Source organism: Gallinula chloropus (assembly GCF_964237585.1).
Source record: "Gallinula chloropus genome assembly, chromosome: 2".
NCBI classification, from domain to species: Eukaryota; Metazoa; Chordata; class Aves; order Gruiformes; family Rallidae; genus Gallinula; species Gallinula chloropus.
Genome location: NC_140086.1, coordinates 161145521 through 161170012, shown reverse-complemented (window position 1 = coordinate 161170012; position 24492 = coordinate 161145521). Strand labels below are relative to the sequence as shown.

Genomic DNA, 24492 nt, shown 5'->3' with positions numbered 1-24492 from the left:
TGGGGAGTTGTCCTGGTCAGGACTTTAAACCACTATTAAAGTTACCTGAATATGCTGGAGACCAGACTTTCTGACCAAGGTTGTGAATCAGGTCTGGATGATGTTAAACTGAACTCTGGGTGATTTGATCTCAGCTTTTTACCAAGACCCAAACCAAGTTGGTCCTCTTAGGGTAAATTAATTCAGATGTTTGCTGTGGGGTTTTATGGGATGTGGTTTCCATCTCACTCTGTCCCTGCCTATCTGGAAGCAGGAAATGCTAATACATCTGCTAAGCTCCTGAATGACGTTGTCCACTAGTGAGACTTGTTGGGCCATGCAATATGCAAGCCCAAGAGTTTTTACTCCTCCCAGCTACCTTGGGAGAAGCATCTATTTGGAGGGATACATTTTCAGGCCCGTAACCATCAGAAGCTTTGTTGTGCCAGCACAAATCCCAATTCCCCTTGCCATACTCAATCCTGCCAGCCTTTTGCTGGCAAGTCTGGAACTGCACCGAAGACATGAGCCATTTGCATGATTAAAGGTTGCAGGACCAAGCTGATTAGAAAGATTCAGCAAATTCTCCAATCAGAAGGTTAGCAAAGATCCACTATGTGAGGAGCTGGCTCTGGGTACACAGCTGGCTTCTCCTCAGAGTAACTTCCACTGGTTTCCACCGAGAGCTGGAAGTTCTCAGCTTCTCTCAGGGATTGATCTCTGCACCTGCAGAGTGAATGCCTGTAAATATTGTTGTGGTTTTGGTGGCTTCTTCTTTCTAATATCAAAACCTGCTACTTTGATTAGAGATGGAGGGGTGGGGTGAAACCTGACAGCGTTTTTCTGGCGTTCAGTCCTAATTGGAATATTCCCTTTGGGTATTAAAAAAAAATAATAATAAATTGGCCCAGATACTTTTTTTATGAATAATACTTTAATTAAAATTTTACATATTAAATGTACATCAATCGAAATAGTTAGACAAATAGTATGAGTGTTAGTCACGTATAAGCAAAGGGATGAATCAGTCAAAGACTGCATGTGTTACAACAGCCTCTCTCTCTGAGGACACGTGGGAGATGCTGAAAGGCAAGCAAGACTAACATGAGAGATGGAAGCCAGCAAGAAGAGAGAGCATAGGAAAAAAGGCCAGGAGAAAGGCGAGGTACCCAGTGGGATTAATAAGGTAAGGGCTCCCTTGCTTACACAGGCATAAGTCACGGAGCCCAGGGACCTGAGCTCTCTTCCCTGCTCTGCCACTGATCTCCCACGCAACTTCACAGCATCACTTCGTTTTCCTCTCCTCCTTGTGCTTCCTCCTCCTCCTTTGATTCACCCAGGTTAATTTGACAAGTTCTCCTCCACGTCCACTTCAATCACAGCCAGGGGACTGGGGTTAGACTTACAGAAGAGCAGTCTAACGGTAAGGGTAGCGAAGCATAAGGATAAATCGCCTGGGGAAGGGGTGGGAGCTCCGACCTGGGAGGTTTTTGAGAACAGGTTAGACAAACATCTGTCAGGGATAGTTTAAGCAGAGTGGATCCTGCCTTTGGGCAGAAGGGTACAAGGTCCAAGTCTGATATCTGTGATTTTAAGGTTTTCTGGAGCAGGGGTTGAGCCTGATGGTGCAACGAGATACCAGTTTCATGCAAAAGGGCAAGAAGTGTCTCAGTAGAAAAATAATGACTTTTGTAGGAAAAAAAAAAAACCCACCTTCCTACACCAAGATGCACCCCTAATTACTCTGGCTAAACTTTTCTGCCAGTTCCACTGGGTTATTCTGTGTCAAGAGGAGAATTAGCCCCCGTGTTGTTTTACTGATGGCCAAAATATGTTTTTAACTTCACCCGATTTATTCAGCAGCTGATTTTCAAAGACATTTCCTAAGGGTTCCTGGTGGTTCTTTTTTTGAATTTTTTTTTTCCTCCCTGCATTTCACATCTCATCTATCCCCACTCATTACACAGGGCAGCAGTAGTGTTGCCACCGAGGGAGCTTACATTTAACAGCAAGAGATGAATCTTTAGCAGCTCCCATCCCAAGAGACTGCAGGATGTGTAGCTTTGATTTTGTTGCTGTAAGATAGGGAGGGATGAAAGCAATGTGCACTGTCAGTAAACCCCCAAGGTAGTGGGCTCCTCCAGTTTGGTGAACGCCTTCCATTCTCATTCAAGTTACCCAAGACATTGTATGCAGAACAGGTCATCACCCTCCCTTATCCCCTCTCCCAAGTTTGTGTGCTGGATAAGGAGCCATGTGTTGTTCCCACCAACTCTGGAGTGCACACACCCACTGCTGTGGGGTCTGGGTGCTCTTTAACAACCCGTCATAGAACTACAGGGGCATTTAGGATGCAAAATCAAGAATGGTCTCTTGTCCACTTGTCAAGTACAAAAGAGATAAGAACACACGGGCATTTGGTGAATTAAAAGCAGCAAGAATGAGAAGTATAAGATGGAGATGCAAGTTTTCTCATGATCAGGTTAGCAAAAGTCCATGAAAGACTCATGATGTGAAAGAGAAGATGCACAAATGCCATGAATGCCTGAGGAACAGAACACTTCATCCAAGCAAATGTTATCATTTGGCTTAAAATGGGTAGAGGAACCCAGAGACAGAGAGAAGCTGAATCAAAACTCACAGCACCTGCCGCTTCTTCCCCCTCCTTCACAGCCCCCATCTCTTTCCAGACAGACTCAAATCCCCACCTGGAAGTTATTCACACTCTGGGAGTCCAATATTTTCCTTGCCTGTGAGGGAAAAGCTCACATGTAGTTCAGGGTGGAAGAGATCATCTCCCTAGGAGAGAGCATCTCTGCACACTTCCAGTTCTGCTCACCATGGAGGCTGATGAGTCTATGGCACAGGGATGGGTGAGAAAACTGCACTTCTGTAGGTAGGTGGATGATATTTGAGCTCAGGAAACCTGAGCAAAATAAGGCAAACATAGGTTTATTGAAATTGGCTTGTCTTGTGAATACAAATCATGACTGGTTGAGAAAGTCGTCTGGAGGTGTTTGGTATCCTTCAGTTCCACAGCAGGGGTTCTCTTTTGAGGTCCTTTAGATATCCTGTGCTGTGGTTCTGATTATGGCAGGGATTGTGCAGCAACAGCAAAACTTGAGTCTTGACAATATCTGCCCACAATTTTGAAATTGTTTCGGGGTCACTGGTTCAAAACCCTGTGTGGCTCACTGAGGTACAGAAATCATGGCTGAGACCTTCTTGGTGGGCACCAGGAAACACAGGTTGGATGTTGCAGTTGAAGACAGCTCCCTCCTTGAGCTGGTTCCTCATCCCTGCCGTAAGAGCACGTGGCACTTGCCCACACTTCAGGATGAGAATGGCATGACACCAGTGTGGGCACAGGCACAGGGGTGGGCAGCTGTCTGTGACAAGGAGCCCATTCAAATTGGTGGGGTCCAGGTAGACACTGTGTGTGTAAGCCCTTCACTATTTCAGATCACAAGCAGGTGCAAGTTGTGGCTTTTTTATTGCTGATATTTTTATTGTTTAACTCTTGCCTAACATTTGGCAGTAGAGCTGATAGAAAACTTCCATCTACCTCATTTCTTCTATTCACCAAGCTCTTTGTGTCATTCTGGGTGTGACAGACTGCCAGGTGTTCTCCCAACCAACCACTCACCTTGCACGTTCTCACTTGGCTTCCCAAATCACTCTGATGACATTTTCAGTCCAGCAGGGTGACGTGCTAACTGTTCATGGCAGCTAAAATGAACCATCACTAAGACATTTAGGGGGAAGTTTTTTACAGAAAGAGTGGGGAGGGGCTGGAAGGGGCTGTCCAGAGAGGTGGTGGATTCCCCGTCCCTGAAGGTGTTCAAGGCCAGGTTGGATGGGGCCCTGGGCAGCCTTGTGTAGCTCCAGGCCTGGAGGTTGGTGTCCCTGCCTGTGACAGGGTGTTGGAGCTCTGTGATCCTTGGGGTCCCTTCCAACTCAGAGCATTCTATGATTCTATGATTCTATGATTCTATGATTCTATGATTCTATGACATACATGCAGTAGCTGGTGAGTTCTGCTTTGAAAACATTGTGGTTCAGATCCTTTTCTTCAATTTGTATTACTAGGACTCATTTTTCCATGTCTGGGACCAAGACCAGACTGATTACCAGGTCACCTGATCACCAGTAAGGCTCAGCCATACTGTCAATAGACACAGGTGTATGGAGGGATGTCTTTGGGGTTTGCTTCTTCTTTCCACTTTTTCTGTTGTGATTATGCTGAATGTGTCTTCCTAGGGTTGTAAGATTTAAGGAAATGCCTCTTAAAATGTAGAATTATAGAATCATAGAATGGGTTGGGTTGGAAGGGACATCATCTTCTTCCAACCTCCCTGTTATGGGCAAGGACACCTCCCACTAGACCAGGCTGACTGCTGGTCATAAGAATTCCAGCATAAGTTTGGCCATAAAAGATGCAGTTATGAGAAAGTTTAGGGCCTGCACCCACTTGACCAGAAGATGTATTTAGGGAGGGTACAGCTATTTCCTTCAGAAAATGGTGGTGGTGCTCAGTTCTGGAGGTTACTGTTTTGGTTTGATTTGTTGGCTTGCCCACTCTTAGAAGATGCTCTCCTTGCTGTAGTGTCCTCACATGCACTCCCTCTGTGATGGACAAGCTCAGAACTGAACACAGCTTCAGACAAGTGTTCAATATGTTTAGCTCCCTTTTCCACTTGCAAATTATACAAGAGCTTCGACTATAATCAGAGGATCTGTCATCCAAAGCTTATCTGCTGACTTATAATTGCTTGTAAATCATCCAGTCTGTGACTGGGGCTTTGCAATATTCTTACTCCTCTCTCTGTAAGTAGATCCTCAATCCCCATTGCTTTCACAGCTAGCCATGTCCTCAAGTGCTTGGGAGTAGAAAGTAGGAAAATCATGATTTCCATTTCACAGGTGGACAACTGAGGCAGAGGCAGGGCTTGAGGGCTTCTCGGGACCGAGCCCCTTCTCCCTCAGAAACCACAGATCCAACCTCCAGAACCCTGCTTCCTCTCACAAGCTATTTATAAAGACGTGGCTTCTGTGCTTGGGGAGCTGAGTAAAACCTTTCCTGCCTCCCCACCTGTGTGAAACTGAAACCCACAGGAGAAAAGAAAAAAAAAAGGAAAAAAAGAATTAAAAAAAAGATTTTTTTTAAAAAAAAAAGATCTGCAAAGCCTGCTGCAGGGGGGTGAGCAGTTCACCCAGATCCCAACCCCTCCCTGCTCCCCTTCCCCAACTCCCCCCCCCCCCCCGAAGGAACCTGTAAAGCAAAAAACTTCTCCAAGCCGAAAAATTGTTTAATTGCCTCAAATTGATTCCATGGTTTTATTAAGATATTTGCCCAGCTCTATTATGGTTAATTATTTGTATTACAGCAGACTCTGAGGCCCCAAGCAGAGATCAGGGCCCCCATTGTGCTAAATACTGGATGAGCACATCGCAACCAAATCACTCCTTGCCCCACATAGCTTACAGTTATGGGGAGAGCTGCAGTGGAAACATGCCACAGCTCCTGCAAACGCCTTCTAGGAGAGGCTAACGTGGATTTTGAAAGGCAAAAGGGTCCCTTGTGAAAGCCTGCACTGCATTCCTTGCACACATTCCCTGCAGCCTGTTCTTGCTGGGGAAGAAATCCGAGGGAGAATGCTGACAGGCAAACAACGGAGGACACCCCATCCCTCCCTGGCCTTGTGATGGGAAGAGTGGGGGGTAGATAGAGAAGAGGAAAGAAAAGTGGGGGAAACAAAATGGGTTCTTGTGCTGCTTTCCCTTTCACCTTTGGTTTTGGGCTTGGAAGCTTGGCTGCAGGAGGTTCAAGAGGGAGCTTGTCTCCCCCCGGGGATTTCCAGGCTCATTTTGCAGATGCAAAGTGTTCCTCTGTTCAGCTGAATGCTGAGAGGAGCACCCAGCTTCCAGCTAGCCTTGCCAGAGACCCTGCACCCGTGCCACTGCTTTCTTCCACTTCCCAACCCCGGGTGAGGAAGAGGAGAGTAAATGCAAAAGGGGAAAACACTACACTTCTCCATTCCCCCTCCTTCCACCCCACTCCAGAGCCAAATCTCTGTGGCTGCATCTTTCCCATGCATAGATCTTGCTTGTTGAGGGGTCAGTGCTGAGGAGTGGGGGGAGGTTTCCTACACCTTCAAGCAAGTAGGGGCGGTTTTGAGACCTTGAAGCCTTGCTGAAGGAGATACTCAGAGCAGAGAGCATGGCAGATTTTGGGTGGACAGCCAGATGCTGATTCATCTGGGGGTCTTCCTTGTACCCTGGGTGCTGCTGAGCTCCGGATGCCCCTCTGGGGATGCTCAGGAGGCATCTCAAAGAGACTCTGGGTGCTGCTGATCTCCAGATGCCCCTCTGGGGATGCTCGGGAGGCATCTCACAGAGATTCTGGGTGCTGCTGAGCTCCAGTTGCCCCTCTGGGGATGCTCAGGAGGCATCTCACAGGGACTCTGAGTGCTGCTGAGCTCCGAATGCCACTCTGGGGATGCTCAGGAGGCATCTCACAGAGACTCTGGGTGCTGCTGAGCTCCAGATGCCCCTCTGGGGATGCTCAGGAGGCATCTCACAGAGAGTCTGGGTGCTGCTGAGCTCCGGATGCCCCTCTGGGGATGCTCAGGAGGCATCTCACAGAGACTTCACATCTCTTGCGTTGCCCACCTCTCCCTTGTGCTTTTCTTTTGCGACCCAGGGTTGAGGGGATGTGAAAGGCAGCAAACTGTAGCCCAAAACCAGGGGGGAAAATCCAATTGTTTCCAAACCCTAAACTCTGGCCTCAAGCAGAGCGGGAACCTCCGGAGATAACGCGGTGTCTGTGTGCGCGCCTCTGTGTGTAAAACGGCCTCGCAGAATCCCCCGGCTTTAGGCAGGGGCTTTGAAAAAGATCTGGGTGGTGATTCAAAATCCAGGTTATGACCTGTGACCTTTGGATGAGAAATTGTTGCCATTTAGGATGTGTTAGGAGGTCCATCCTTTTCATCAACTGCGTGTTTCTTCTTGCTGCGGGAGGCAATCACACCGGTATATCATTAACTCGCAGAAAAGGAGGCTGTAAAAGAAGTTGATGGGGGACCTTAGCCCACACCCTGCTGGGGTCTGCTCAGAGCACAATATCCCAGCGACCATGAGATTAAGCTAAAGAGAAAAGTGAAAATGCTTTTCACGATTCACACGCCCTTTAGATTGTTTTATTAAACCATTTGAATAGGGATTTCCCTTTCGGCCGACAACGGGGCCCGGCCAATGCATAGTTCTAGGTTGCTATGACTTAGTTGGTGCTGGCTAATCACAAGTGAGGGCAAATTTCATATAAAATATCTCGGGCCATTGTCAACCTAATGCAGCGTGACAGTGCCAGCACAAAGGGGGATTCATTCACCCCAGCAGGTAATAAGGACGATTTGCCATACCAACCAGGCAGTCTCGAGGGGGGCTGTCAAATACGATCAGAGCAGCGAAATGGAGCCTCACATTCCATTCTCAGGTGGGCGAAGGCGATCCTTTTGTTAGGCCATGTTGCTTCTGATAACAGAATATAATTATTTAATTTTTTTTGGCCCCAGTTATACTGTTGACCAGTGGGGCTGGTTTGTGTAGCGGTCTTTGGGGTTTGCCTTTTTTTTTTGCTGTTGTTTTTCCTGCACACTGTTGTTTTTTTGCCCACCCCAAGTTTAGAAAGGACTCTGATGATCCTCTAACCTGGAAAGCACCTCAGCAAATTTTACCCCAGTCCTTCCGTCCTTTCCCCCCTTCCCCTTTCATTAAGGACTCCGTCCTGCCACAATGAGCACGCTGTATCTCCTCTAATAACCCCCAATTGGCACACAGCTTCCTTTTGTCTAAAGCCTCCCTGGGACATTGGGTGGCTGGAGGGATGAGGGGTCGGGGTAATTTGGGGCGGTTTGAAGGGCTGAGGGGACCACGCTGTTTCAGAAGTCGAGGCAGTGATGAAATATTCAGAAGGAGGTCTTTATGGGGCAGCAGAAGGTGGTGGGGGGGGTTGTTATGAACAGACACAGAGTGTTTCACACATGACCAAGCCAACAGAAAGCCAGATAAAACGTGCTTGCATTAAGCAGGGTAGGTATGGAGGCATACATGGTAATGATTAGATTGACAGAGAGATAGGGCGATAGAGAGTGAGATAGGGGGATGTTTGCTTTGCAGGTATCAGACAGGGGTTACTGATACCAGACCTGTCCTGCTGATTTGCCTATCTTGGGGGTCTGGTTACCTGCGATCACCTAGGGTTATTTTGACAGTAGCTAATTAGCCGGAGCATTCCAGCCTTCGACCCACCCTCAGCTCAGGAGGGCTCAGGAGGGGAGGTAAGGGAGCATCGGCCCTGCTCCCAGCACCATGCACCAGGCTCCTGGGCTGCTCCAGCGTCTGACAATCTGGCTCTACCTGTTTTGGGTAAGGTTTGGAAGCAGGAGCACCACGCTGGAGGTTGCAGCTTCTGTTGTGCTGGGTGAAATGATAGCCATGAGCAACCTGCAAGGGAAAAAAACAACATGGTTTGGGTTTATTTTTTTAAAAAAATAAAATAATAAGAAGCAAAAGACCACAGTTCAGGTGTTTTCAGGGGAAGTTGGCCTTCAGGATTTTATAAACTGTGCTAATCCAGCCTCCTTCCATTCAACATTCCCCCTTATCTGTATCACCTTCATGTTCCCTGGCAGGAATTGCCCATATAATAATTTCCCTCCAATGATCTGAACCACAGCTAATCTGATCAAATGTCTTGTTAGGGCCTTTCATCTTCCCAGGGATGTGTTGACACTAGTATGCCGGTTCAGAGGAAACAAGAACTCAATCAGAACTTCGTTCAAAACACAGATGGGACCCAAACCTAACCTTTCCTTTAAGATATGCAAAAGTGTGGTTAGCTTCTTGTTATTATGCTCTGCATTTGCATAAGTCTTTGCATTTTGAGGCCTGATTTTTAAAAGGATAAAGAAGTCAAACAAACCCCGGAGCTGGATTTTGATGAGAAATGCTGCAGAATCAGCTGGGCATGCAGTTGGCATGGCTCTCTGTGAAGAAGGGCATCACCCAGAGCCCAGCCTAGCTCCTCCTGGCTGCAGCGTGGGTGCTCTGAAGCTGCATTTCTCCCCCTGTTGCATCAGGTCTTGGAGCCACCCCTACCCCATTTCAGGGTTAGAGCTGAAAGCCTCGATTACCTGCAGTCCTCAGGGACTGCTGCCTTTGCAAAGGGGACTTCTCCAGGCTTGGAGAGGAAACCCACTTGGGAAATGCTGCTAAAGACTAGGGGACCTGAGGCAAGTCTGCACACCAGACAGCAGCAGCAGAGGTTTGGGTTTCACTGGAGTATGGCTCCAAGTCAGTCAGGTTAATCTAGAAAACCTACACTGAGACTGTAGTCTTACCAACAGATCTTTGAGGGATGGACTTGGTGATCATTCTGCATCTGAGGGACTTCAGAAAATCATTTAGGGTCTGCTCTTGTCCAAAGGATCCCATACAATTGTGTTCTTCTGGACAAGACTTGGTGCTTGTATAGCTCTGGCGACATCTCTGTGCAGCACAGAGCTGTTCTGGAAAGTCCTGGAGCTAATGCCAAGACCTGCAATGGCTATAAGGTGCCAATAGCAAAGGAGAGATGTCCACACAGCTCAGAACAGTCAGATCAAGGAGAAAAGTCCTTCCTTTTGCCCATCTCTTCTGTCATGTTGTAGGCTTTGATGCTCAAAGCTCAGGCTACAGAGTGCAATTTAAGTTTTCTGTTCTCTGTGGACAGTATGCCAGATGTGGTCTCTGGTGCCAGTCAACAGTGGTCACCATTTCCATGAATCTATGAGTAGTTTTTTACATTCCATAACGCATAAATCTGTTCCATTTTTGCAAATGGGGAAACTGAGGCAGGGCTTCAGAGTCACTTGAGGCCAAAGAGGGACTTTCTGCACTATTTGTAGCCCACTGGTTGAGGCAGTCACCATGCTCCAATCTTTCTAAAACCTCCAGAGGTTTTTTCAGAGTAATAACAAGGATTTCCTAAGTGATGCTGCTGTGATTGAGCAGAAAATCAGGGTCAGAGCACTTGGCTGCTCGGTGTTTAGACTTGGAAATGGAGCCAAATAAAGAAATTAAAGCTTTAAAGAAGCTCTGGATCTCTTCCTAAAGCTTGGGGTTTGGAAAGCATTTTCCAGTATACCCAATATGAATACAACACAGAATCATAGGATCGAGGGGTTGGAAGGGACCTCCAGAGGTCATTGAGTCCAACCCCCCTGCCAAAGCAGGGTCCCTAGGACAGGTCACAGGGGTTGGCATCCAGATGGGTTTTGAATATCTCCAGAGATGGAGACTCCACACCCCCTGGGCAGCCTGTCCCAGGGCTCCCTCACTGTGAAGAAGTTCTTCCACATATTGGTGTGGATCATGTGCTGTCAGATTTGGGAACATGCTCTGTAGAACGATTTGCCTTCCCATCAAGACCCCCGACTTTTCTCCTCCTTTTGTAGTTCTTGCATTCAAGGCCATAACATGGTCCTCTCTACTTCCCTAATGGGTAGCAGATGCATCTTTGAAAGCAAAGAGCAAGTGTGGTAGAAAGATCAGCTTTTGGGGCAAGGGGGTCATGGAGGAGCCTTTGGTTCCAAGTCAGGACGCTGTTGCAGGAGACCAACACATCAAGGATGGTGAGGATGGGTCAGGGGAAGTAGACATGCAGAAAAGTGTGGCCTCTCCAGAGAGGAGTTAGAGGAAGCTTGAGGTTGAGCCAACCAGCTTATGTAAAGCCCTTTCAGTTGGCTTATCTGAGATGGGATCCTCTATTGCTACAATCCAGAGGAATGTGGTGAAACTGAAGTTCCAAGGCCACAAGAGCCAATATTTTGTTTCCAACGTTCCCAGTATTTTCCCCACGAGCAATGTCAGGCTCACAGTATCCGTGACACCTCTGTGATCCTCCTCCTCCTCCTCCTCTTCCTCCTCCTCTACGATGGGAACAGCGCTCGTTCCCCTCCAGCGCTTGGGCACTGTCTCTGCAGCGTGGATGGATCTGTCAGCCAGCGTGTGCCAAGGGGTTCCCTGTTCTCTGTCTTCACCTGGTGCCATGCCAATAGTTAATGGGTTCTGATTGGCAAACAATTTGCTTCCTTGTGATCATAAAAAAAAGAAGATGGGGGGAAGAAAAATAAAGGCTTTTAACATTTGTTTTCCCACCTTTCCTCCTCCTTTCCCTGGGGAGGAATATGTCCTGTGCTTTGAGATGTGACCCTTCACATAATCATGCAATCATCATGCAATTTGGACTGGAAGGGACCTTTTGAGGTCATCTAGTCAAATACCCCCTGCAACAAGCAGGGGCATCTTCAACTAGATCAGGTTGCTCAGAGCCCCATCCAACCTGACCTTGAATGTTTCTGGGGATGGGGCATCTACCACTTCTCTGAGCAACCTGTGACAGCATTTCATCACCCTCATCCTAAACATTTCATCCAGTCTGAATCCACCCTTTTTTCAGTTTAAAACCATTACTGCTTTTCCTATTGCAACAGACCCTACTAAAAAGTCTCCTCCCCACCCCTCTCTTATAAACCTCTGTCAGTGTGAAGAGCATCGTGAGGAGGGGGGCACCATCCCCTACTCTTGGTTCTTGGCCCTGAGGGTCTGCTGACTGGCAAGTTTAATGCAGAGGCCATCAGGGCTGAGCAGACTGGAGTGTCTTCTCCTGGTACCTGGGACAAACAAGACTGTATTGCTGCAGATGTTCCCTGCCCACAGATCTCTGGGCCATCAGGCAATGCTGTTGATGGGAGGCTAAGCCAGTAGTGATCTCCATGTCTGTTGCTGCTGCTCCTGTAAGCTCTGACTCACCAGTCCCTTTGGATTTCACTTCTGCAATCCAGGAGGTACCTGCATCTGCACAGTGTGAGCCTAAAGAAACCCACCTGCCCTGGGGGTCATCATCTACTTAACATCTGATGAGGGTCCAGCTCAGGGTAGCTCTGAGAGGTACCCTCCAGAGCTTAGGTCCTCCTCCAGCCTTGGCTTCAGTGTAGCTGGAGAGAAGGAGCAAGCACTGACTTTTACACCATCAGTGCTCAGCTCCTGTGTCCATGGTGAGGAGCATTTGGTATTAATCTCTTCTGGCATCCTCCATAACCATCCAAAGTGGAGCAACAGGGCCTTTTATTCACTCCCTTCTGGTTTAGCTTTCACCACACAGGTGTTGGTGAATGACCTTCCCCAAGAGGGAATGGCACAGCTCTGCTCCCTTCTCTAGATAAAGTGGCTCTTTTGATGGATTCAAGGATAAAACAATGGTACTGGTAGGTACTGGTACAGGTGGTCCTCTTTATACTACAGTCAAAGCCAGAGTTCACTTCACCCTCAGTAAAAGATGGGCCTTCCAAAAACTCTCAGAATTCGCTTTACAAATTCCTCACCACCTTCCTCCATCACACAACGCCTCCCCCCCCCGCAATCCCCATGATGTCTAACCTCCAAGAAGGACCCTGACCACAATCAGAGGGGGGGAACTGAGCTGTTAGAACAGGCCTCCAGCATGACAGGCAGGTCTGTGCTGGCTCCAAATACCAGAAACACTAGTCTGCCCCCAGTTTTATTATTTCCAGTTTCTTGGTCCTTGGGGTTAATTTAGATTTAATTTTTTAATTTTTTTTTTTTTCAAATCCAGAGTCAATGTAGTGTCAACTGTTGTGCAAATCCTAGCATGAGAGCTGTGGGTTTGTATCCCCTGGGGCCAAGGAGGGAATTGAAACCCTTTCTCACACTCCCTGGGTACATGCCCTACCAGACAAATGTTGGAAAGGCTTTACACCTTCTGCCCCTCAGAGATGGGTGTCTGGGTGTCTGAAAGAGCTGACACAACAGGTCTCTTGCCTTTTAGCTTTCAAAAATAAAGCTCAGAGAAAGCAGCACGTCTCCTCCCTGCAGTTCTGTTAAGCAGATGTATTTTCTCCATTTTACCCCACTTGTGAAGTGACTCTCCCAAGGAACACTCCAGAAGCCAGTGGTGTCAGAAGAGTGAAGCTTGCAGCCACCCCATCACAGTGTCTGAGCATGGAACAGGGAGTAGGATCCTCTATTCAAGAGGAGACATGCTAATGATGGCTGGAGAGGGAGTGGTTAAGATGTGGGAACTTTTTCCTTCGCTATCATATGTCTCCTGGAACAATCTGGGACAATTCTAAAGGCATGAAGTCATTGTTTCACTCCAAGGGCTGTGTTCCAAAAGGAATGGTGACAAGGCCGTGGGCAGTCAAGTGGTGTTGGCATGGGAAGTTTGTCTTCAGAGAGCAGAGTCTGTAGGTGTCATGGAGACATCGAGGTTCCCTTTTGCAAAGGAGCTTCCACACATTCAGCAGAACCACCTAGAAAAGTGGCATGTTGAGTAGAGAACCCTTAGAGCCAGGTCCATCTCTACTGCTTGGCTACACGTTTTCCAGCTGCTGAGGTCCTTCCTAGCCAGATATACAGTCCAAAACCATCTTAAGCAAGACAGCCTTCCTTCCTTCCTTCCTTCCTTCCTTCCTTCCTTCCTTCCTTCCTTCCTTCCTTCCTTCCTTCCTTCCTTCCTTCCTTCCTTCCTTCCTTCCTTCCTTCCTTCCTTCCTTCCTTCCTTCCTTCCTTCCTTCCTTCCTTCCTTCCTTCCTTCCTTCCTTCCTTCCTTCCTTCCTTCCTTCCTTCCTTCCTTCCTTCCTTCCTTCCTGCCTTCCTTCCTGCCTTCCTGCCTTCCTGCCTTCCTGCCTTCCTTCCTTCCTGCCTTCCTTCCTTCCTTCCTGCCTTCCTTCCTGCCTTCCTGCCTTCCTGCCTTCCTGCCTTCCTGCCTGCCTTCCTTCCTGCCTTCCTTCCTGCCTTCCTTCCTGCCTTCCTTCCTTCCTGCCTTCCTGCCTGCCTTCCTGCCTTCCTTCCTGCCTGCCTTCCTGCCTTCCTGCCTTCCTTCCTGCCTGCCTTCCTGCCTTCCTGCCTTCCTGCCTTCCTTCCTGCCTCCCTCCTTCCATCCCTCCACCCCTCCTTCAGTTACAGGTTCCTGACAGTCTGAGAGTTGGAATCCCTCTGTCTGGAATACTGGAGTAGCCCCCTTTGACCTTGTATGAGAGAGGAGGGATCATCTGGGAATCTCCTGGGCTTCCCCCCCTTTCATTCTTTCTTTGACAGCAAAGTGGTAAAAAGTGACTGTAGCTTTTTGAGACCAAGATAAACCATTATGTTCATCCTTCTACATCACCATAGTCCTTTGTCTTTCATATCTGGGATGTCTGTGTAATCATTTAGTCATTCAGAGAAAGGCTCAGGGAAAATAAGTCACTGTCTGGGCAGACGAACACGTGAGAGCAGGTTTCATATGTTAGACAGTCGAGATATTTATGGGGTTATTCATTTGCTTTCCTCAGCTCACAACTTGATGACACTCTGTTCGATGCCAACACCTTCTGACTATGATCCTGAAGGCGTCAGTGAATTTAGCATTGCAAGCTCCTGAGGCAATAAGCAGACTTGTCCTTGGGTGTACAGATAAGGAAGCAGAGGCACAAGCTGATGAAAAATTTGCCCAAAGTCACATAAAAAAAAGCCCTGTGAAAGCAGGAAAACAAAATCTTAAGTCACCTCATCTTCCAGCCTCTGAATCCTCGTGTTGATACTGCCCAGCCATGTGGTTTTGCACCCCAAGGTGCTTCTGCTGCTGAGGCAGGGAGGTCAGAGGTGTTCTACGTGGGGCCTTCAGGCTCCCAGCTTCACACACTGGGTTCCTTGGGAAACATCTCTAGAAGTAACCAGTCACTTGGGGAGCTCTGCATGAGGAAGGCAGCTACACAGCATCCCTAAAAGGCCCTCTGTAAGTCTCAGCACCTCTTTTATTCATAGCCAACCCCCAAAAGAGTCTACTTTGGAGGGTACTTTGGAACAGGGTACTTTGGACCACTGGCTGTCCAAGTCTCTAAGCCCTGGAGGGAAACTTGGGAGCAAGCAGGAATTACCCAAGCTTGAAGCCAGAGCCTTGGTGACCTCCTGCTGCACCGAAAACACAGTGGTTAATGCTCTCTTAAGTCAACATCCCCATCAGGTATTAGTCCTTATTAACCTCCTCCTGCCAGATGGCTTTCCAGGAGCTCTCTTCAAGTCCCAATGGGCTCCTTGCCGCCTGCTACCAGCATCCACCAGAGGGGAAGGAGGCAACCAGGCAAACACACTGTGCTTTCCCTGTTATCTTTGCTAAGTCCCTCACATTTTTATATGGCACCTTAATAACCCCTCATTTCCATTACAAGTGCATGCTTTCCTTCTGCTTATCTGGTATCTCCACACGCTCCTCCTCCATTCCTCCAGCCACCAAGCCTCGGGCTACAACCCAGGGACCTCTTCAGAGCTCAGCAGGGTCAGGTCTGCTTGGTAACTGGAGGATAGTCCTGAGGATGTGGTGGGATGTGATTCACAGGGCGATGCCCTTCCATCTGTCCCAATACCCAACTCGGTGCCTTAAAGTTAGGGGCAGGAGATGTCAACCCCTCCACACACCCCACCCGGTGCCCTAATTTCCGTGCAGTCATTAAGAGATCTGCTGCGACTTTCTCAAGAGGCAAACTCCTAACCTCGGTGCCCCGGGGCCAGATTTCAGCTTCTCCACTCCCGCCTGCCTCGCATTCCCCAGGTACCTGCGATCAGATACCGGGCTATTGGCTTCCTGTTGTGTGCTGCTGAAGTGGTGGCCGCTCTCCACCCCCGGGGGTGGGGGCTGCATTTCAAAAGCAGGGGAGGGTTGGAGGGGGGTGATTACCTCATGCACAGGCTGTAAAAAGGCACCGGGTTCCTTCTGGGAAGAGGAGAGTTGAGTACAATCGGTGCTTCTTAAGGCAAATCCTATCAACACCCTCCTGGAGCTGCCAGCAGCAGTGGAGAGTTCCAGGAATGAACATAGGGTCTGGGCAGAACTGGGTTTCTACAAGCAAAGCAGAGCTCCTGCAACCAAGTCCTGGGGAATGCAGGAATTCTGCAGCCCTTCTGGATGCCTGGCCTGAAGCTCCATGGGTTTTGGTGAGGTCTCCCCACTGTGATCACAGAGAGACACCTCTGCTCTCAGCTGATGGCTCCTGGTGAAGACCAGGTGGGACCCACGAACTGTGGTCTCCCTAAGCCAAGGTCACTGCACTCAGCCCATGCAGGAGAAGGTTTTCTGCATGGAGGCAGTGGCTGTACATGCTTGCTGATCAATCCCAGTGTGGCAAGGCATGGGGGCTCTCCATGGCATTGGCAAACATCACTTCAGTGCCTACAGCACCTTGCCAAGTAGGCAAAGGTCCCAACTCAGGCTTCTTCTCCTGAGCAGATTCCCAAGTAATGAGTCTCCTTTTCTGGAGATACTCAAGACCTGTCTGGATGCCTACCTCTGTGACCTGTTCTAGGGACCCTGCTTTGGCTTGGGGGTTGAACTCAATGATCTCTGGAGGTCCCTTCCAACCCCTACAATTCTGTGAATCCGTGGTGAACAGCTAATCTATCCAAGCAACATGATTTACAGCTGTCAGATAGAAGGGGGCAGAAGAAGAATTACCATCTTCCTCTCATGTCCATGACATAGCAGTATCTCTAAAGGTTTCAAGACCAGTTAGACCACAGTGGGATGAAGTAGAATGTGTGTCAGCCATTCTCTGGTCAGGCACTATACCCTCTACCTCCCTCCCAGAGGTTAATGGCATCCATCCCACCAGCTTGTCAGACGGGCTTCTACGAGAAGCCTTTGCCCTTTACAGACCCCAGGACTGGTCATCAGTGTTCTTGGAGACACCATTCCAAGAACCCCACCCATAAGGCCTGGTTTGTGGATTCCACCTGGGTTTAGGTAAGCACAAGATGCCAGGTCCCCAGTCCTGTTAGAACTGGACACATCTATTCCTGCTCAGAAGCTGAACTTTCGCACAGCTCAGGAACTGTGTGATCATCACTTCCAGGAACCTGGGATCCTCCAGGCTGGACAGATGCTGAACAAGGGTTTTTCAAAAGCACACTGAAGGTTCTTGCAGTTTCTTTGCTCAGTTCTAGCCCTCGGTGACTTACTAACCTCACAATACTCATTGACAACGTGTTCCAGGACATTGCTCACACGTTCGGCTTGTAAGTTCATGCACATCCTTTCATTTGCATACTGTTGTATTTGGTAGTCTTCCCAAAGCCAAGTGGTGCTGCACAAGTTCTTGCTTAAACCTTCAATCCAGCCTGGACTGCTCTGCAAGCAGGCAGGTTTTGATTCCTCCCCGAGAACACCTTGGCTTTTCTTTTTTGGCTTGGCATATTAAACTTTCCTCACATTAGTAAAGCCTGGAAGCATCCAGCAGGTAAAGATTAAGCCAAAATGCCCAAGGAAAAGCTCAGATCAGCAAAATATGGTGCAAAGAAGGTTTGAGTGGTTTTAAGGAGGCACCTTGTCAGCTGATGCAAAGCTCAGTAGAAGCTGGGGAAGCTGCTTCAACTGGAAGCCCAATTTTCATCTTTCAGCACTGTCTAGCCTAATCATCTGAAAGGTGTCAGAGACAACATGCTTTCTTGGCTAACTGGTCTACAGGCACGAGGTGAGCTCATGTGTAGGAGGCTAAGGGAGGTCAGTTATCAGAATTGTTGTATCTTCTTAGAATTGCCTCATTCTTCAGCCTAGAGAAGAGAAGGCTGCAGGGGGGACCTCATTGCAGCCTTCCAGTATCTGAAGGGAGCAGAGAAACAGGAGGGGAATCAGCTTTTTAAAAGGGTAGACAATGGCAGGACAAGGGGGAATGGTTTAAAGCTAAAGGAAGGAAGGTTTAAATTAGGGAGAAGTTTTTTAGAGAGAGAGTGGTGAGGGGCTGGAACAGGCTGCCCAGAGAGGTGGTGGATGCCCTGTCCCTGGAGGTGTTCAAGGCCAGGTTGGATGGGGCCCTGGGCAACCTTGTGTAGCTCCAGGCCTGGAGGTTTGTGGCCCTGCCTGTGGTAGGGGGTTGGAGCTCTGTGATCCTTGGGGTGCCTTCCAACCCATGCCATTCTGTGATTCTATGATTGTTTGTAATACAAACATTTTTCTGAGGCTGAAAAGCATTGCTCTTCAGTGATGTTTTCTGAGGTGTGGTTTTGAACTCCAGCATCACTCCTAATAAGTGAAGAAACATGAGACAAAATCTGAGGGGGGAAAAATATAATTAATTTTTGGTATATTTCCCTTTGAAATTGGTTTTAATTTTGATATAGTGTAGAAAAAACACTGGAAACCAGGATTTTGGCATTCTGTGATTCTGTGATACCAGGCTAATGCTGCATTGACCTTCTACACCCAACTCCAGCTAGGATGAAAGGCTAGGAAGGAAGGAAGGAAAGTCTCCACAAAGACCAAGGTTCCTCAGCTTTAACCATCCTGAGGCAATGGACAGAAAAGGCATGTTCATTTCCAGTACCCTTGGCAGGGGTCTTAATTAGGCAATCAAGCAAAACTTTGGATAGCTGTGAGATGACATGTACTGAACACTCTCTCTAAGTGAGCTAGATAGCCTAGGAAGAGAAGGTGGCCTCAGGATGGAGGCTGGTGACAACGTTTAGTTTGCATAGTGAGGCTTGGGGTGTATCTGGCCATACTGGCATTTTCCTACCTTCCAGCCATCAGCAGCTCTCCCAGTCAAGGTGGAGGAGGTGTTTTACCAGGTGCTGGTCTCACCACTAAGGGTGAAGGTTGTCATTAAGGGTAGACCTGCATTTTCCACGTGATGGGAACACAGCCCAAATTCTGTGCATCTGACGCCAAGGCTGTGGCTCAGTACAGCCACGGCCTGCACTGCCTGCAAAGCACCCTATGGTATATTATATATACTGCTTGAAACACAGGTGTGCACTGCCTTTTTGTTTTGCCATGGCTTCAGCAATGGATGACCTCAGTGGGCTTGAATCAAGCCTGGTCCTGTCTAAGTAGGAGCTTATTTCCTTCTGTGAGAAAATGGTTTAGGAGTAGGCCCAAGCTGGACCACAGGGAAGAGGAGAGCTTCCCGTCCTTCTGCCATCCCTTTGAGAGCAGGTGTTCACAGGGCTGATCATAGGCACGTATGGTCCCTATTCAATGATTCCTCTCTTTCCCAGCTACCAGGGAATCAGCCTTTGTCCACGCCATTGCCTCCGCTGGAGTGGCTTTTGCGGTGACCAGATCCTGCGCCGAGGGCTCGGCCACCATCTGCGGCTGTGACACCCGTCACAAGGGCTCTCCTGGGGAAGGCTGGAAGTGGGGAGGCTGCAGTGAGGACGTGGAGTTTGGGAGCATGGTGTCTCGGGAGTTTGCAGATGCCCGGGAGAACAGACCAGACGCTCGGTCAGCGATGAACAGGCACAACAATGAAGCTGGAAGGACGGTAAGGACACTTAGTTTCACCTTTCTTTTCTTGCCTGCCACAATGGACAGTGGGAGGGAGCTGAGGGGAAGAAACAAACCTAAATGTGGTCTGGTTTACATCATGAAATGATGATATATACCCTATGACAGTTCTTGTCAGGGAGGTGAACTATGAAAGCTGTAAGTAAATTTACCCATCCATAGGTAGATGTCTCCAAGGTCGGGTTGGATGGGGCTTTGGGCAACCTGGTCTAGTGGAAGGTCTCCCTTCCCATGGCAGGGGGTTGATATTCGATGGGTTTGGAGGTCCCTTCCAACCCAAACCAGCCTGTGATTCTATGACCTTGGAGTCAGTGTTCCAGATGTGTATACAGAATGGATCAAGACAGGCCTAGAATGTGATTTCATCCCAGCTTGTAGTAGTCATTTGAACTAGCTCACTTAATGATGCCCTAACTCTGCCTGTCCATCGCAGCTGGCTGTAGGAAGAAGGTGAGCTGCACAGCCAGAGATGTCTGCAATGTAGACCTCTGAGGTTAAAAGAGATGCACCACAGTGTATGGAGGGAATTCAGCCACTTAAGTAGATTAATTTTACTATAAACTGAGATATCCTGAAGTATCCAGCTTGTCCTTGTGCTGCTACTGGGAAAGATTGTATCGCCTGCCAGTTGTGTATCCAAGTCCTGTCACCTTGGGACTGATGCCTTAGACACCCCTGGAGCTATCAAATGGCATTAGATGCATATATTTAGGCAACTGAAACTAGTTTGAGTGACACTGTCCATTGCCCTGAGGTCACCACTCTGCTATGTAGGTTTGAGGGCAGCAAAGAGCAGGAGAGCATTTTCCATTTCTCCTCACTCAATGCTGCTCGATGTCACCTGGAATGTTTAAAGAAAATGAGAGGGAATGTGACTTTGGTGTCTTCTGATAAAGTTTGGGCTGGGCCCCAAAGTCAGACAGTGTGCTTTCTCTTCAGTCACAGAGCAAAAATGTGTAGGGAGCTGAAAGCACAAAGTCTTGCCCTCATCACAGTGACTGCCTTGTACCCAGTGAATCTTTTCCACAAGGTGGAACAATCCCAGTAAGAAGACATTCTCTTTTTCATCTCAAGAATAGCCTGTAATTGCTAGAAGAATGTAGGGTGAACTATTTGTGAAATTCATCACAAATGGAGACCACACCACAGCTCCTCTGAGATAACAGCTTCTTTCTTTATTTTTAACTTCCACATAATTAACTTGTGATCCTTTGTCCCTCAGTGGAGGAAAGATATCTCACTGCAACCAAAAGAGATTAATTTGGTCCTGTTCCCACAGGAGCAGGCCTTACACGTGCTTAGGAGGACATATGGCCATGCAGTGATCTATAACAAAGCACCACAGTTGTTCTGTGCTAGGAAAGAGCTGACTTCCATCAGGCTAGGACTCCATGTGAGCTCCTCAGGTGGACACTGTCAGCCCCAGGGAGTTGTCCCATCTCACACCACAGGACAGCTGCTCTGAAATAGGGAATACAGTCCTTCAGAATTAAATGCCACCAGAAACAAAAAGCTGCCCACAGTGAAGATGGCTACAAGCAATAATGTGGTTTCCTCCAGCACAGTCTCCAATTATTCCAGGTACCTCAAGGTACAATGCATTGCTAGTGGCAGTATCTGCAGTAGGTAATGAGATAAAGAAAACTGTGGAGAAGCTGGGTAGAGTGGAAAGGAGTGATTTTGCCTTAAAGTGAGAATCCTTGGAATACCTGGGCTTTGTGCAAACATCCCTATGATCACACCCTTACAGAGGGATTTTTTTACTGTAGGTCTTGTTACTTGACTTTGAGTTATTTTGGGGACGTTTTACAGATGCCAAAGATTAGAGAGCAAATGTCACACCACTATTTGAAACCCAACTTTCACAAAACACTTGTTTTTCCCCCCCAGTTCTCACCACACCAGCACTCGTGGCACAGCTCCTCCATGCCTCCACGCTTGAGTGTCTCCAGCTAAACCTGAGCCATAGGCAATGTTTCACATTAGTTCCCATATGAACTCAAACCCTCCCACTGGGCCAGAAGCTTTGATTAAGCTCAGCATGATTATATGAACCAAACACTTTGTGGTTCTCTCTCGTTGCTAATTACAACCTCCTTTGCGGCGGGTGATACTCCGTAAATAACCCAGGAAAGCACCTGGTGAACACCAAGGTGCTGATTCATGGCAAATCTTTTGGACTCAGGCTGGCACTAGTCTGTTCACGTACCCAGAAACTTGCTGATCAGTCTGAAAATGCAGATTATCAAGTGAGTTGCATAAGGCTGTGTCCCACCTCGGAATATTGGAGGGCAACACCTCTAAGAAAACTTTTATAGACTCGTTTCAGAAGAGGTGAAAGCGAAGAGCAAACTTCTGGGATCAATAACCACCTTTCCATTTGTCCAAGGATGGGGTTTGATGATTGAATCACAGAATTACTAAGTTGGAAAACACCTTTGAGATAATTGTATCCAACCATACCTGGCCTCTACTGCGTATCCCTTGAGCCTAAGCCTTTCAAAATCAAAAGTTGGGCTCTTATGTTTCTCTGTGAAAGGGATTTTGAAAAATCACTTGTCTGGCTTAGAAAAAATTACATTGCTTTTAGGTTTCTGAATATAGCCACAAGCAAGGCCAGAATCTTATTTGCTTTAATCAAAACATACATAAAATACAGAATTCTGGACTAAATCACTAGGACACTTCATATTTCTTTAACTTCCAATGCCATAGCTGTGCATTTCATTTATGAATACCGTGTTTTAGAAGAATTCTGTTGTCTTCTCTACCTAGATGTTTCTTAATTGTGTTCCTGGGTGGTAGGACTGCAATATTCACCCATAAACATTGATAAGATAGAAGTTGGTATGCACAGAAATAACTGCAGAACTTAGTGAAAGCATTTGGAAGATGCTTAAAATCAGGGAGGGAATCAGAAATAGTCACTGAGAGCAATAAAGCTGCAGAGGTTTTATCTGCCTGAGATCCAGCATCTGTGTGGGGGCTTTGTCTGGAGGATAAGGTGGGTTTTGTCCACAAGTGTGTAAATACATCTATGAAAACACTGGGATTCTTTAGGAAATCCTGACTAAATAGGAAAAAAATATGTTTTCACCACAGGCTAATATCTTCCTTCTTCTTTTCCTTTCCTCCCCTCTTTTTCAGTCTATTATTGAACTCATGCATCTCAAGTGCAAATGCCATGGCCTCTCAGGCAGCTGCGAAGTGAAGACCTGCTGGTGGTCTCAGCCAGACTTCAGGGTCATCGGTGACTACCTCAAGGACAAGTACGACAGCGCTTCCGAAATGGTGGTGGAAAAACACCGCGAATCCCGCGGCTGGGTCGAGACCCTCAGGCCCAAATACAACTTCTTCAAGGCTCCAACTGAGAAGGACCTGGTTTACTATGAGAACTCACCGAACTTTTGCGAGCCCAACCCTGAGACAGGTTCCTTTGGGACCCGTGACAGGATCTGTAATGTCACTTCCCACGGGATTGATGGTTGTGACCTCTTGTGCTGTGGCCGCGGGCACAACACGAGGACTGAGAAACGTAAGGAGAAGTGCCACTGTATCTTCCACTGGTGCTGCTACGTCCGCTGCCAGGAGTGCATACGAGTCTACGACGTCCACACGTGCAAGTAAAGCAGGCAGAACCCTTCGCTGGGCTCCGAGTGGAGAAATGGATTCGAGCCTTCTTCCTCTGAGGTTGCAGACATGAGAGAAGTCTACTTTTTTGATATTAAAAGGATAATAATAATAATTAAAAAAAAAAAAAACTTTTAAAAAAAGGCTAAAACTGGTTGGATAGAATAGGTCTAATGACTTCTGGGCTATCCCGAGGTACATCTGGCAGTCACACAAGTTACGCCCCAACAATGCCTCCAGTAGGAGACAGTGGTTTTTCAACCAGCCAACAACACTGAGCTGGGAAAGAAGAGCATCAGCAAAAGCATGGATTTGCTCTGCTCTCACCCGCCTGAAGTGACTCGTGTGATTAAGTGTCCTTTGAAAGACTTGCATCTTCCTAAGCATCTCCTTTTCCCTCAGCCAGGCAGAGGCTGTGTTGGACAGCAGCACTAAGCTTTCTGAGATCTATCTACACACCCTAATGGCCAAACTCTTTGTATAATATGAGCAACAACAACAGCAAAAGGGGAAAAAATAAAACAAAAAGAAAAAGAAAAGGCAGGTAAATTAATGGATTAAAAAAAAAAAACAACTCAAATACTATTTTGCTTTTGCCCTGGACCAAGAGAAGTCTACAAATATGTTATAGAGATGTAGAGTGGGCAGGCTCTTCGCATGAACTTTTTAGCATAGTAGCTTCTGCCAGTTTTGATACAGGATGCAGTAGAGCAGAAGGGAGAAGGAGAAGGAGAAGGAGAAGGAGAAGGAGAAGGACAGGGAGAGGAAGAACTGCTGACAGTTTCCTGCAAGTGCCCTCTTGGCACACAGGTGATGTGCATGGTATGGAAAAGTTCAGTGCGTGACACGTGAAGTGAAGAGGACTTGGTGTGTGCATTGAGAAGGAGACAGTCCCACGAGCGGAGATGTTGCTCAGCCAATGAGTCTTCCTTGGAAACATGCAGTGCAGAGCAAGTCTCCTGGGGCTGGACACTCGCTGCTGGGCGTAGGACGTTCAGCTCCTCAGTATCCCAGCTCAGCTTCTTCCTGTAGAGGAGGAAAGGGAAAGCATTTACCCCCTCCCACCTTGTTAAAGAACGTCATCACCAACAGTGGAAAGTGCACTTAGTCCATCTGCTCTCTGCACCTCAGGCAGGCTTCCCCATGGGCACTTAGCAAGACCCTCAGGCCAGAAGTCTGTCAGAACGTGACTCTGAAGGACTGCTTGTCACCTGTTAATTTACATGATGGTGAACAAAGCCACCACCACCTCCACCTAAACTGGAACAGTTTCACACTCCAGCCAAATGTTGTTCCTCACCTGATTTCTACATCCAGTCCCATCTCTAAAAGTGTCAAGGATTAAAATGCACAAACCCCAGGCTCTGAACCAGCCCAGAGCTTTGGGTGATTTTTGGACAGAGAACCAAATCCCAGCTTCTCAGTGCTGCCCCGTCTCTGCTGCTGCTCACCTCCGACTCGCCGTCTGTGCATGCTGCTCTACTTCTGATTTCAGATCAGGATTC

General features: G+C 47.9%; 1 protein-coding gene across 2 annotated transcripts in view; it reads left to right on the top strand.

The window, feature by feature from the left end:
- WNT3A (Wnt family member 3A) overlaps positions 1-22984 on the top strand; it is a gene marked incomplete at its 3' end in the record, with an annotated part of 91835 nt that extends 68851 nt beyond the window's left edge. For both annotated transcript variants that reach the window (XM_084260764.1, XM_084260763.1), the window contains 2 exons: positions 19069-19334; positions 22505-22984. In XM_084260764.1, the coding sequence (XP_084116890.1) occupies positions 19069-19334; positions 22505-22984 (746 nt within the window). The remainder of the gene's footprint in view (positions 1-19068; positions 19335-22504) is intronic.
- Positions 22985-24492: the final 1508 nt, after the last annotated feature.